The 14,844-nt window shown below is 34.9% G+C and overlaps 1 protein-coding gene across 2 annotated transcripts in view; it reads left to right on the top strand.

Moving 5' to 3' along the window:
* ATG2B (autophagy related 2B) overlaps window positions 1-14,844 on the top strand; it is a 45,036-nt gene that overhangs the window by 16,744 nt on the left and 13,448 nt on the right. Inside the window, exons 16-32 of one of the 2 annotated variants that reach the window (XM_054636003.2) lie at window positions 680-785; window positions 1,815-2,007; window positions 2,174-2,316; window positions 3,395-3,552; window positions 3,806-3,978; window positions 4,284-4,431; window positions 5,255-5,454; window positions 6,258-6,338; window positions 7,998-8,104; window positions 8,365-8,457; window positions 9,245-9,315; window positions 10,281-10,357; window positions 10,592-10,762; window positions 11,238-11,379; window positions 12,157-12,359; window positions 13,271-13,497; window positions 14,132-14,240. In XM_054636003.2, coding sequence (XP_054491978.2) covers window positions 680-785; window positions 1,815-2,007; window positions 2,174-2,316; window positions 3,395-3,552; window positions 3,806-3,978; window positions 4,284-4,431; window positions 5,255-5,454; window positions 6,258-6,338; window positions 7,998-8,104; window positions 8,365-8,457; window positions 9,245-9,315; window positions 10,281-10,357; window positions 10,592-10,762; window positions 11,238-11,379; window positions 12,157-12,359; window positions 13,271-13,497; window positions 14,132-14,240 — 2,402 coding nt within the window. Of the gene's footprint in view, window positions 1-679; window positions 786-1,814; window positions 2,008-2,173; window positions 2,317-3,394; window positions 3,553-3,805; window positions 3,979-4,280; window positions 4,432-5,254; window positions 5,455-6,257; window positions 6,339-7,997; window positions 8,105-8,364; window positions 8,458-9,244; window positions 9,316-10,280; window positions 10,358-10,591; window positions 10,763-11,237; window positions 11,380-12,156; window positions 12,360-13,270; window positions 13,498-14,131; window positions 14,241-14,844 lie in introns of both variants that reach the window. The other variant, XM_054636002.2, reaches the window with a different exon arrangement.

Below are 14,844 nucleotides of genomic sequence, written 5' to 3'. Positions count from 1 at the left end.
AGTGGTGTCCAGAGACAAGACAAGGAACAATGGCCATAAACTGAAACACAAGAAGTTTCACATTAACATGAGGAAGAACTTCTATACATTGAGGGTGGCTGAGCACTGGAACAGGTGCCATGGGAGGTTGTGGAGTCTCCCAGGCCCACCTTGGACACACTCCTGTGTAACCTGCCCTAGATGACCCTGCCTTGGCAGAGGGGTTGGGCTAGATAACATCCAGAGGTCCTTTTCAACCCTAGAAGTGCTGTGATGCCAAGATTGATTCCCTAAATAACTATCATTGAAAAACTTTAATAATTTCATGCCTCTAGTATCTTTCAAAGTAATAAATCTCTGAGACTGATTTATATTTGCAATCTTCCCTGCTGTCTCATTTTGTGTACTTAATCAAGGCTGTGACAAAATATAGTGATGCTATAAATGTAAATGTTGGTATCTATGCATTAGAAGTGTCTGATTTTCCAAATACTGCTAGCTAAAAATAATGTGAAATAATTTTTGTTTCTAAAAGTTAGTATTAATTTTTTGGAAGAAGAGGTGACAAAATTTGCCTAAGTATCTTAATAAGTAGCATTGGCTGGTTAATCTTGCTTGACTCCAACTTGAGGAGTGGCTGACCTGAAGTTAGCAGTTGTCATTCATCTGTTAATTTCTAAAAAATCTCGTTTCTATTCAGGTTCATTTGAAGAAGATAATGCAGAAACACCAGTAAAATTTTTTCAGGTGTCAGGTGGCACAGATGGAGATATAACATCATCATCAGACAATTTTGACTGGCCTCGGTAAAATAAATTTTCATGTTTTTAATGTGGATTGATTAAATTTTTATGAAGCACTGTTGTTTTTCTAATTTTAATCCAGAATGCCTGTGTGGTAGATGATTGAAAATAATTTGCAAAGAAAGAGTATGTAACTATTAAAAAGACTCCAAGAATTTATAAAAAACCCTGTAACTTCTACATTTATAATAATGCAATATGGTGTTTAATGTATGACTTCTGCATGGACTTGAGTAAATTTCACTGAAAGTTAGGTAAATGATTAGAGACTTGAAACTTTTTCCCATTTTTTTTTTACTTTACCTTTTCTCCTGCATTCATGACTGAATACCAAACCACTCATCCTAGTTGAATTTTGCCTCAAAATAATATAAGCCATAAGTATAGCAAGAATAATTATATTGTGACTGAATTATTGCAGCTTATATCACATGCAAGGCAATACAGTGCTTCAGACTTACTGAAGAGAAGGACCTGGCAGCTGAAGCATGTAATAAGATGTTTAAAGAGGCAATTTTAGATTTGCTACAGAATTTGCTGTGTACATTGTTTGCCACAAAATTCAGTGGCTTTCTGACAGTAAGTTTCTGTGGACATTTTTTCTTTTATAATGGCACAAATAAAATTTTCTATAACAGTGTTTACATGTAAGAAGCTACACCATGCAGTAGAGCATTTTTATAGCTGTTAATGGTCTAGTGAAACAGGTTTTATTTTGAGAGAGTGCTAGACTTTTCTTAGGTCACCTATATGATCACCTAATGGAGTTGAAAAAAGCAGACACTTAACATTTTCTTTTACCTGATGGTACCGCGTTCCTTTGTGTGTATAAGTTAGTTTTTTTCTTAGTAGTACTGTTTTAGGTAATAAAATATGTTATTATCTAATAAAAAAGTCCCTGGAATTTTGAGTTATTTAGTCTATGTGTATTTAAAGGCAAGCCAGTAGAACTAGTGAACATGTGACAGAGCATAAATATAAACATTTTAAGCATCTCTAATGGCTTATTCTGCTTAACTTCTCCAATGTCAGGATTGTATTGAAAATAAACCCTCTGGCTGTGCACTCTATTCTGGAAAGGATAGCAGCTGAGGAGGAAGAAGGTGATAATAACTTTCAAGAAGAAGAAGAAGGAGGGTCTCATTCTTTGAAGGATGTCTGTGATATTAGGAGACCAGAGCCTTCTCCATTTTCTTCTCGTAGGGTCATGTTTGAAAATGAAGAGGTACTGTAACATTTTGTTACTGCTTTGTGCTTATGATAGAGAAAATGAATACCATCTCACTACTTTACATGCAACTTCTGCCTTCCACTTTTGGTTTTGTTTTGGGTTTTTTTGGTTGTGTTTTTTTTTTCTTTAACTTAAGAATTTTTTTTCTTTTTTCTTTCAGATGGTGATGCCAGGAGATATAGTTGAAATGACTGAGTTTCAGGATAAAACAATTAGCAATTCTCATTATGTACTGGAACTCACACTACCAAACATTCACTTAACACTACCAAACAAAAGCTTTTATGAAAAACTGTACAACAGGCAAGTATAACTGTTTTGCTTGGTTATCATGACCCGTACTCTCAGTTCTGTGTCACTTTTGATAAAAGCAATTGTCTAAGCAGGTATAGCAGGAACTCATTTGTATAGCTTATTGAAAAACACAAAGTGCTATATAAATATTTTTCCAAGTTAACATGACACCACTGTGTCATGCACCTGATCAGTGCTATGGCAGCTGACTGCTAAAAAGTGTTTGGCAGATTTTGTGAACAAAGGGTGAAGCTAAATAGTCTTTGGCTCTCAGTAAACACTTTGTTCAGATCTCTGTGCAATGTTTCATTTTGCTCTAATCTTTCTGATTTCTTCTTTAAACAGATTATTATACTTCAGAAACTTGCACTCAATTTTACTCTTCCCGTCGAAAAATCTAGAGCTTGCAAGGCAGTCAGAAAAAAAAAATCTAATCCTGTTTTGTAAGGCTCACAAAGGTTTATGAAAATGTAGAGAAAGCAAGCCAAATTTACGGATGGGTGTTCATTTATTTCTGTTAGTTTGCTGTCTGAAAACCAGCAAAATACTACTAGATTGTTACTGTGCTGTGCAAATATGCAAGAGAGATTGTGAGCTATTTTAGTCTCTGATAGACATTACTTCCAGTATTTTCACTTCCAAAGTGACAAAGCAGAACCTTCCATTGACTATTTTGTTGGAATACTTCTGTACTGAATGTCTTTACCCTGACAGACACACTCACTTGAAATCAAAAGAATTAATGTTTCTGCAGCTTAGTTGAAAATTGATGTGATCAAAATAAGGGTTTCTCAACTCCCCCTCCCACCTACTGAGCAAATATATACCCACTTATAGAGTCTTTTGTGTCACTATCACATGTTAGACTTTGATATGTGCATACCATAATTACAGAAGTTACTTCCATTTTTCTATTGCTTTTACTCATGAATATATTATTGTTTTGTGCTCGTGAACTTTATTTTCTCTGTTTATGTAGTCTGGAATCTGTTATATAAAGTCTGCAAAGGAATTATACTTGACTGACTTAATACAAAATGGGAATATATTCATATATTTTGTGTAATGATAATGTATTTCTTCCTAGGATCAGCAATGATTTATTGTTATGGGAACCCACAGCTCCATCTCCTGTGGAAACATTTGAAAACCTTTCTTATGGTGTTGGACTATCTGTGGCCAGCCAACTCATCAACACTTTCAGTAAAGATAGCTTCAGTCAATTTAAATCTGCAGTTCATTATGGTAATACACTTAATAAATTATCTAGAGCTATAGTGCTTTAGAAGTGTAATTGGCTGAAGTGATTGAGATGTTAGTGGAAAGATTTTGTAAACTTATGGGAAAACATAAACCAAGGGGAAAAAAGAGCAGATTACTGTTTAATTGGGTAAAATAAATGTGAAATTGAATTGCATTACCAATGGAGAAAGAGTGAGCTATTGGCATAATATGTGTACTAGCAAGAGAATGAGTTGTACTTCATTTTATCTATTAGATGATGAAAGTGGATCTGAGGAAGAAACACTACAGTATTATTCCACTGTCGATCCAAACTATCGTTCACGCAGAAGGAAAAAGCTTGACTCACAAAATAAGAACTCACAGAGCTTTCTGTCTGTTCTGCTAAATGTGACACATGGATTAGTGTCAATATTCACAGATGTAAAGGTAAGGCACTGGGGCTGGAACAAGTTTTTTGTTGTTTTGACCATGGGTGGCCCCTTCATGCTGTATGTACCTATCTAGAAGCAGGTGGTGTTTTTAACAGTAATTCTGTAATCTTTATGCTACTATAACTAGGCAGTAATGCAACACAGTATTTTGCAAATTCTGTGTACTTTGTTACATGTGAGAATAACTGAAATGCAAGGCAGAAAACATGTATTGATAGCAAGTGTTGTGTTAGTTTAGACTGCCTAAATGCAGCAAACTGTCAACAAACAATAATTTTATCATTTCTCTTCCTTCAGCAGGATGATGGAAATACACTGGAAGGAAAATATGGTGAATTTTGGTTTGAGTTTAACGGTGGTTCCCTTTTCAGTGTGACTAAATATGAAGGTTTTGAGGACAGACACTATGTTTGTCTCCATTCTAGCAGCCTCAATTTATATCATCAAGGTAGGGATGGGATTGAGGTGGCTTTGGGGCTAAATTTGAAATCACCTAAGCTTGAAGCTTTTTAGGGAAAATGCTGTATTTTTTTTCTCTTTACTCTCCTAGTGTGTCATTTGGCACAATGAATATAATTTATGGCTAATGTTTCTAAATGCTACAGAAATGCAACTTCATTATAACTGTAATTAGTTAAAGTTTATCCTCAGCTTTCCAGACAACTGCTGGTGTTCAGAGATACTGTGATCCTTTGGCAAATTAGCTGTACAGCCTATTCTTTACTATGAAAATGCATTCTTCCTACATGTTATTGGTTATTTATTTAAAAAAACTGCAGGTTACCAATGGCTGCTGTGTTTTTCTTCAGTAGCTAGTTGTCATCCACAGGTGAAGAATTTTGGCTGTGTAGTTTGTCTATGTCTGGTAACCCCCATGTAGTTAAACCTTTCAAGGTTTCCCTTTCAGATGCCTGTGAATCAGTGGTGGTCATGTTTCAGTACAAGGCTTAGTTATTGTCTCACCATCTCATAAGATGAAGAGGAGACACATATTCTCCATGTAACCTGTAGGAGATTTCTGTCCTTTATTTTAACATCTCTATTTTGTTGGGCAAATGAAAAATTCAATCCCTAATAGACACATTGAAGATGATAGCTAGAGCTGTGGTTTTAAATATTGGATCACCCATAACCTTCCCTTCACAGTTCTTTGTTGAGCATGACTAACTTTGATAATTAAAATAATTCTGTAGGCATTAAGCATAAAAAGGATTTTCCTTCACACTTCATCAGTAACAGCTTTGGTAATTCATTCCAAAATCTCTTTGCAGGTTTGGTAGATGGAGTTGTCCCTTCCTCTGAAGTACGACTGCCCAGCACAATACGTCCCCATTGGTTAGAGCCTACTATTTGTTTTTCTGAAGAGGATGGTCTTAGTAGGACTACTTCAGATGGTGTAGGAATGGATAGTCCCAGTATGCTGACTGTTGCAGTCAAAATCCAATCAGATAAAATAGAGAGCAATACAAAGGTTTGTGTTATTTGTACTTTCATAAGTTGAGTTATCTCAGTTCTATGGAAGCATCTAGACATGGAGTTAGAAGGGTTACAGATGAAGAAGCCATATAGTTCTCAGACATTAATTTTCAAACTCGAATTTTCTCTTAGAATCTTTGGGTGGCTTATAAAATTTAAGCAGCAGCTTAATTTACTAATTCTTCCAATGCTTCACTTTGCTGATCATACTATTTTTTTACTGAATGCATTTTTTGAATAGTTGACATTTTTTGTTTTTGTTGAGTTTCTCTGTTGTTAAAACAGGCAAGAACAAATATAGAATTACACTGCAGTTAGCTAGCAGTGTCATCTAATAGGCAGCCTTTGCTTACCTATTTGGAATAGGACTGGTAAATGACAGTAGCATTCATTAGTGTGGCTGAAAGAGGACCTCTTAGCTGGCACAGTGGTGACAAACAGGTTGGTTGAGTTATCTAAAGAAAGGTTCTGCAGACCAGCAAAATGTTGTGGGTGTTCAGTTGTCTCACATGTGAACTCCTTTAAGTTGGTACTGCTGGTACTCCTATTTCTGCTGTATCCTACAGTGAATGTGCAGGCAGCCTGCCTTCCTACCACCACCACAAAACTGCCATTTCTGCAGTGTCCTGTTGCAGAAAGTATGATGATACTGTGTTATCCAGGGTTTCTGTATTGGAAAGCAAAGTTCTCCTAGACACCAGGAGATTTTTGGGTGCAGAAGGGTAACACAGTTTCATAATCTACATGTGAATAGTTACATGTTTCATGTAAACCAAGTCATGCAACTTTGTTGTGCAGGAATTTCTGGTGGCTGTTGGACTGCGAGGAGCCACCCTTCAGCACCGTGTGTTGCCTTCAGGTTTAAGCTGGCATGAACAGGTCAGGCTGCTGCTGTTTTCTTGATTACATCTTCAATTTCAGTCTCATTGCCTTAACTATCAAACTAAATCTTGATTGAAAGTCTTGATGTTAGGCCGTGCTTTATTATCATACTCTGCTCTTGAAAGTGTTGTTCTTTCTTTCCCGTTTCTCTTGGAGACCACTGACCGATGATAATCTTACTTTTAAATTATTTCTTGTCTATCCACTTGGTACTGTTCCTTCCATCATGCTAACTTTCTGCCCATAACATGTCAGGGAGGCTCTTGGCAGGGTTTACTTCATTCTGTTGGGGTTTGGGCTTTGGGTTTTGTTTAAAATTCAGATGAAAAATCTCAGTGCAATAATATTCAAGTACGTAAATAATCCTTAAGTTAAAAATACCCTCGAAACAAACAAATGTGTTATTTGTAGTTCTGAAAGCATTTCTGTATTTTTCCTTTCTGCTCACTTTATCCCTCAAGTCTCATTTTTCAGTTGTATACTTCTTGTTTTGTATTGCTGGAAAAGCAGTACTGGAGGACTTTGGGGAGGCAGTGAGCAGCAGTTTACACAAACACTTCTGAATGAGAAGGGTTGTAGGCATAGGTGTGGATGCAGAGGTAGAGCACAGCAGACAGGGCTGGAGCCCCTTGATCTGTGTGTGTGCACAAGGCAAAACATGCCATTAGCACAGGAGCAGTGTCCTTGCATGTACCTGCCCCATACTGGATTACAAACAGCAACCCTTGACACTCAGTCTGCTCCTGTTCATCCTCCAGTCTGTATAATATGCTGATTTTAACATGCATTGTTACTGTATAACTGTGTGGAGCTGAACTTGGGGCTTTGGACTCTGCTGTGCCCTTATTTTCTCCTCAGCATAATATTCCTGTGGGTTTGTGTAACCTGCTTTACACCATGTCGCTTCTTTGCTCTGTGAAATTTTTCTCAAGTAACATTTCCAAGTGCATCACAGGCAATCTGTTTTGGAGGGGGAGGGATCAAATAAAAAAATTGTCCAAAAAGGTAGTTAGAAGAAAAAATTAAAAGACTAGCAGTGATGGTATACCCCAGGCCTGGAATATTTTAAGAACTTCTATAGTATAACATATTTAAGAGGGAACTATGACAGATGTTACAGAGGAGGATAGCAGCTAGTTTTATGTGGTAGTACATGAAAAAGCTGTTTATACAATATGGTTACGAGTGTATTTCCCATATCCAACCCTCAAGAAAGACTTGAAGATACCTTGAGCAATGCAGAGTTAACTAAAAGTTAACTTTTCAGAGAGAGAGCAAGGAAAATACAAACACTGTAATAACAACTACAAAGAGGGATGAATAAGATTCTATTTGGGCAGTGTCTTAAAAATGCATTGTGAAGCTTTGTTACAAGGAGCCACTTGAGTGTATCTGGATTGGTCTTTTCCATAGCTTTGAAGCTTTTATGTGGTTTTTATGGGGGTTTTTTTGTGTTGCTTACATTCCGTGCTTCTCTCTAATAAGATATTGAGTAAACATCTTTAAATATCTGAGGCTGTTCACACCTTTTCCTTCTACTAATCTAACGTTTTATTGTCATACCTGTTACAGATTTTCTTTTTTGCTCTTTTGTGATGTGTAGTTGTTTGTTGATTTAATAGATATTGAAGTATTGATATTTTTTGTGATTTTTAGATTTTATATTTTTTGAATATTTCTGATGAGCCTGTTCTGGGATATAGTCCTCCAGCTACAATTACAACTTTTCATGTGCATCTGTGGAGTTGTGCTCTTGATTACAGGTAAGTAAAATGTAAGTGTGTCACTTGACACTGCAGCTGTATACTTACTCTTCAGGAAAGTTTAAGTTTGCATACTATGAATAATAGTTACTTAGGCACTTTTGGAAAAAATACTTAACAGGCATCCTTTAACTAGAAGGAATTTAAAGTAGGATATGACTTGCCTAGATCTGAGAAGATGGAGTTAGGTAATCTGTAAGGCTTTGAGTGAACTTCAAATAGGTGCAGAGCACTAATTTGTTTTTCCAATTTGTTATTAGGCCCTTGTTTTTGCCAGTCAGATCTCTCCTTACTGTTGAAACTTTCAGCATTTCCAGTAGTGTTGCAGTAGATAAATCCTCTTCTACTCTCAGGTATGATTTAAATTATTATGAATCATGTAAGCTCCTGTAAAACTTGTAATGCCTGTCTGCTTTTTTGACCTCAGAAGCTTTCATGTTGTATAAATGATCACACTGGTTTCTGTCTTTTGAAATACACTTTGCTCACATGTAATCCTTCTGTTTTATTAGGTTAAATAATTTTGTTTATTTATACTTTTTAGTTAGATTGCTTTTTTTAACAATGAGCAATTCTGCATTTTTAATAAGATTGCAATGTCCTGAAATGAAGTTATGTCTATTTTATGAATTAGTAAGACCTTAGGATTTCTTATAATTTGTTACTTGGTGACAGTGTTTTAATTAATTGAATATTTAATGACTAATGAAAGTATCTGTAACTTCTAATAATTTTCTTGCAACTTCAGTTGAATATTCATTCTGTTTTACCTGTTTTGTTGTGAAATATCTACCAAGTTGATTATTTTTATTGATAAAACCTTTTAAGTGATCTTGAAACAAAAGACAAAAATACAAATAACTGTTAAGGATTAAGGCATTATTTCTTATTCTAGGAAGAATTAAATATATAAACTGAAATGTAAAAATATATATAATTAGCAATGGGGAAAATATCTTGCAGTGGTTAATTGTCAATAGATTTAAAAATTATGAAAGGTTAAAGTGAGGAGTTTGAATTTAAGATATGCTTGGTATATTTGTGTTTTAAAATATTTTTTATATACTAATTTCTTTTGACTTACTAATTGCCCAGCATTTCTTTAAGCATTTTTATTTCATCTTAATTTTTGTCTCTTAGGATAATTTTAGATGAAGCTGCTTTGCATTTGTCTGACAAATGCAACACTGTCATGGTGAACCTCCATAGAGGTAAGGATGGTTTAGATGTGACTAATCAATTGCAGAGCCTAAAAAAACAAAATTACAGGCATATTCAGTATACATAAAGGTTATTTAAGAAGAAGACTGAGGGGATAAGAAGCAGCAAGTAGAGTATGAGAGAATAGTGCAATGTTGCTAAAAATCTGAGTGCTCTGGTTTGGATTTGTGAATCCAGAAGTATGTCAGAGAAGAGCACCTTGAAATTCCTCTTGTTACAATTTACTAATGGGTATTTGAAAAAGCATATGTTTAAAAATCTGGAGTTTCACAGAAGGAAATTTTCATAGAAAAGAGATCTCATGAGATATATATTATAAATAGTTGAACTTGAAAGGTGCTATATGGCACAGAGTTGTAGGTTCTGAAAAGAATCATACCAGCTGGGTTGATCTCATTGAAATGATAAGAACCTTTAAGGACTGAGGAACTTGAATCAATATTTACCAAAGGAGTTGGAGAAATAATGAAACCTTGTGCCCACAAATGTGTACTTAGCTTAGGTAAGAGATCTCCAGTAGGGGACACAGTAAAGGCATGCCTGTTTTGTTTAAACAACAAAAGAGGACAAATAAGTTATTAATGGCACTGAAAGATTAGTACAGTATGAACATGTGTTCTCTCTCACTTCAGCTAAAAACTGATAGAATGTTTAGTCATTCAGCTCCTGTGTGCCTTGGTTTCTCTAACTCACACAGATGGGATGAAGGTAAATATCTTACAAGATTACACTGCACACAGATGGTGGAAGTGGGAGTGATACATTGGACTGAAAAGGTTCAAGTTCTTCATTTGAGTAGCTGAAACTTGAACTCTGAAAGTAATCATCATAGAAGAAGGAAATTCAGAGATATAAAAGACTTTGATTCCAGCTCATGCTGGTTTTAATGGGTTTATAACTACGTATATAGGGTTTTGCTATTTTCTTAGTAATTTTTAAAATGATCATATTTCAGATTATGTTCGTGTTATGGATATGGGACTGCTGGAACTAACCATTACAACAGTAAAATCTGATTCTGAGGGAGAAAGAGTAAGTATTTAATCACAAACAAAATAAAATGTAAAATCTTCATGAGAGATTGTGATTTGAAAATTACTTTATTATACTTAAAATCAAAGAAGCTTTTTCAGTTTACCAGTATTTTTTAACTCATTTTTTGACTAGTTAAGTAAAATAATTTAAAAATAGCTGTGTATATGTCATTTTTATGGAACATCAGGATAATTTGAAGTTTGTTCTTGTTTTTTCATTGTTGCTATCTAGACTAAACCTCGTTTTGAGCTGCACTGTTCCAGTGATGTAATCCATATTCGTACCTGCTCTGATTCGTGTGCTGCACTAATGAATCTCATACAATATATTGCAAGTTATGGTGATTTACATCCACCTGCTAAGACAGAGGTTAAACGTGGAGTTAGCAAGCCAAAAATGAAGGTATAGAATGGCAAAATGATAGCAGTTTAACTTTCTGGTTCTTGGTAATAATATATTTTAATTTTAATCCCTATTCTATTTACAAATAATATGTGATTTTCTGCAAAGAAATTGTATCAAATTGTATCTAATTTAAAATATATTTCAGGGTTAAAATAGTATTTTTTTCCTTCTTTGGTCACTAAATATTTCAAAACATTGTTCTGTTTACCTCTTGTACTTTTTTCATATCTAAAGAAGAAAATTCCATGACATACATGGACTGTCCAGGTACTCAGATCTAAATACCCTGAACCATAATGTTCTAACCTACTTTATGAATCATCCAGCTTGGTGTTTCAGATCACTTGACTGTTTAACAAGTTAAGGGTTTTTTTCTCACAGTTTAAGAGCTGTGAAGCAAGCTGTTCTAAGAAAATCTTCTTTGACATTTGTTGTTTTTGAGATGTAACTATGTATAGTTCCTCTCCTACAGGTAGAGACCTTTAGCCAACCATCTTCCCACGGACCAGGCCTTGCTGAATCAGAGCAGCAGATTTTACGGGATTTGATGAGTGATGCCATGGAAGAAATTGAGACTCAACAGACTGCTTCTGCCATCAAGCAAGAGTCTAATGGTGAGAATCTCCTGAAGGCATACCCCTACTGATAAAGTACAACTTTTCTGGAAAGAAAGTGGAATTGAAAGTTTTGTGTATGTAGAGATGCTGCAATAAGAATGGGAGCAGGTACTTAGGATGTCTGAAGTCTTCAAACTATGGAACAGATTCTTGCTTTTAATAATAGTAATGCAGAAGTACTTTGAGATTCTAGTCAAATACACATTGCTGAGGTACTGAAAACAGCAGGGAAGAAATCTATCAAGACCCCAAGAACTCTATCAAGACCCCAAATTCTGTAGGAGTAGAAGTTAGTATGGAGGAATAAAGACCTCTCTTCTGTATGAGAGAGAGGTCCAGGAAGAAGGTACAGTTTCAAGTCACAGGAAGAACTTTTAGCTATAAAGAATTTTTTCAATTAGCAGATAGAAAAGAAAGTTGATTTTATCACAGGATTATGGCTTCTGTATCAGAGTGTAATTCAAGTTTAAATTTGATAAGGATTTTGTACTGCAAGTAGATTTCTGTTACTATTTTCGTGATCTCTGTTCTTTTTTTCTGTGGTAGAGGGTGAGCAGTCACTGTGGTACTGAAAGGTTTTGATGCTGTGGTCTTACTACCAGAATAAGAAACTTGAGAATTGTATATTATTTATAGTAGGAATTGATTCAAGATATAATAAGCAAATTTCCTTGATATAATTGAAATAGCAAACATGAGTTTACTTAATTTTCATATTTTGTAAGGATTTTTCCACTGAAACATGTTTTTTCTCCATCCTCCTTCAACTCCCAGGAGTTTTAGATGACAAATCTCAAACTCAAGAGCCATCTTGCTCAGATCTCTTCCTGTTTCCAGATGAAAGTGGAAATGTCTCACAAGAGCCAAGTCCCACTTATGCTTCATTTACTCATCACCTGATAAGTGAGGCCATGGGAGATGTTCCAGCAGAAAGTGATGATTTCTGCATTCTTTTTGCACCTAAAGTTGCTGTTGCTGTAAGATCCTTTGAAAATTACTAAAAAAGTCTGTATATAAACTGAATTAGATAAAAGCTTATGGAAAGCCTGGGTAAATAAGATGTAGATTTCTGTGATTGCTTAGTGGTACTTTTCTGTTTGGAAGGAATTCGTGATTGTTGCTGTTAGGAATGAGAGCAAGTATTTTCAAATAGATATGATTTTTCTATATCTCAACACTATGTAATTGTTCTCTCATCTCTCATTACATTAAACATTGGCAGTTTTCCTACATTTTAGTCATGTTTAATCATTGTCATATCAACTTAAAATAATGGCATGGTTAGGAAAAAAATGTGTTAAGCAAAAACCAGTATTTATCAAAACAGTAGCTTTGCACGTCTTCTAATCTTTTGTTCATTTCTCTTAATCTAAGCTTTCAATGTTTCTAAGGATCTAAAATCCTTGCCAAACATCAGACATAAATTTTTGTGTCACTTTACACCAATGTCTGTCCTCTGCATGTTGTCTGGTGGCATTCTTCTTAATGGACAGAAGCAGTTTTTGGGTCCCTGATTAGAAGCTGCATTTTCCCAGTTGAAGTTGAGCTTGTTTGTTTCCAGAAGTGCCAATAGGGTGGCCTGGGCTCTTCTGTGGTTTTCTGCCTGCTTTCAGCTAGTACTTAGTTTTGTTTATAGTTTGGGTGGGGAAGTTTTTTGTTTTGGTTTGGGGTTTTTTATTGCTATTTTTAACTACTTCACAGGTTCTGCTTTTTTCACATGCTTTTGTCTGTAGTTTATAAGAAACATTTCTAAACTGATCATGTGTTGTATAAGCTTTAGAAGACAATACAGAAAAGTTTCCTTTTCATAGGAAGGAATTGGACATCTCAATAAAGATGATCTCACCTTCTCAATGCTGTATGTTTTTTTTTTTTTTTTTTTAATTAGGAAAAAGAGGAAGAGCCAGTTATAAAAATAATGGTTGATGATGCAATTATCATAAAAGAAAATCATTTCAGTCAACCTATAAAAAAAACGGATACAAGCAAAGCTCCACTTCATTTTCCTGTTCCTCTGGTACGCTATGTTGTAAAGGAAATATCTCTTATTTGGCATCTTTATGGTGGAAGGGATTTTGGGACTGCACCACCAACTTCTCCAGCTAAAAGTTTCATGTAAGTGTTTGATCTAATTATGTGGTTAGAAAATTTAGAAATTATTTATTTTCTTTTGATTTGGAGTAATCTTATTATTCAATCTCAAGTCTCCCTTGCTTGCTTCTTGGCTTCCTTTTCACAGGGAATCAATCATAGAATGATTTGGGTTGGAAGGGATCTTAAAGATTATCTAGATTCTCACTCAGTTCAACTCCACACATCAGAGTGTATTTTTCCTGTGTCTTAACCTGGACAAGCTGGGTTTGATTTTGCTGATTTTTGGAGCAGGGTGGAGGGATGGATTTCATTTTAAGTAATATTGATAGTCAAATTTTCCTAAAGAGATCAGGACTTAAGGAGCATAAGTGTAAGATGTACAGGATGTCATGTGAGCTAGAGAATAAAATTATTACAGCCGAAACTAAGGAAATGTTTTATGAATGTTAATTTGGTGGGATGCATACACCTGGCATTCTGCTTAGATGTGTTTTACTTGAACAAAAAGAAATTAATTAGTTAACAGTAATGTAATTTCAATGGTTTTTTTGAATATAATTAAAAGAGTAAGAAGTTACATCTTGTGCATTTAGTTGTAGATTAACAGTAAGATAACTTTAATCTGTAAAAGTATTTTTCCTTTTAATTTCCTCAGAAGTCCCCATAGTTCTCCTTCCCATACACCAACAAGGCATGGACGGAATACAGCATGTGGAGGAAGAGGAAGAAACCCAGACTTCCTAATGGAAATACAATTAAGCAAGGTGAGTAACAGAAACAGCTTCAGCCATGACTCTCTCTGTGGATATCTTTACATGTTATACTCCTTTGATAACACCTTTCCATTAGAGTTCAGTCCTATTTCTTTCAACAATATCTACATCTAAGCAATCACTTTGGTGATGAATGTAGAATTTGTTCAACAAAAACTGTTAGTATTAGCATAGTATTTTTTTTTCTGAATAAGCTTGTTTCTAAAGATGGAGGATATCCATCACAATATTCTTAAAAGCTTTTGTTTATTATAACCAAGTTTTACAACTGCTGTTCTGTGTTCCTCTCTTTAGTTCCATTCTGAATAGGTATCCCTGATATGAAATTAGGTGTTCCAACAAAATAAGCAAGACATACATATTTTGAGAATATTCAGTGTATCAGTTTGATAATTGGGTATGAAATAGCATCTAGTTGTATCAGAGTATTGTTTCTGTGTTTCCCCTAACATATTTAGCACCCTTCAGGCATAAGTATCTTAGTTGTTTTTAGGCTGTGGTTAGCTCTAATGTAGGAACTAAATGCTTTTTTCTGGTGCTGTGAATAATATTGGCAAGGAGTTAAACATATTTCATGTTAAATGGATCAATAACA

Source organism: Agelaius phoeniceus, chromosome 6 (genome assembly GCF_051311805.1).
Source record: "Agelaius phoeniceus isolate bAgePho1 chromosome 6, bAgePho1.hap1, whole genome shotgun sequence".
NCBI lineage: Eukaryota > Metazoa > Chordata > Aves > Passeriformes > Icteridae > Agelaius > Agelaius phoeniceus.
Note: the sequence above shows the minus strand (reverse complement) of the source record. Positions and strands in the feature narration are given on the sequence as shown.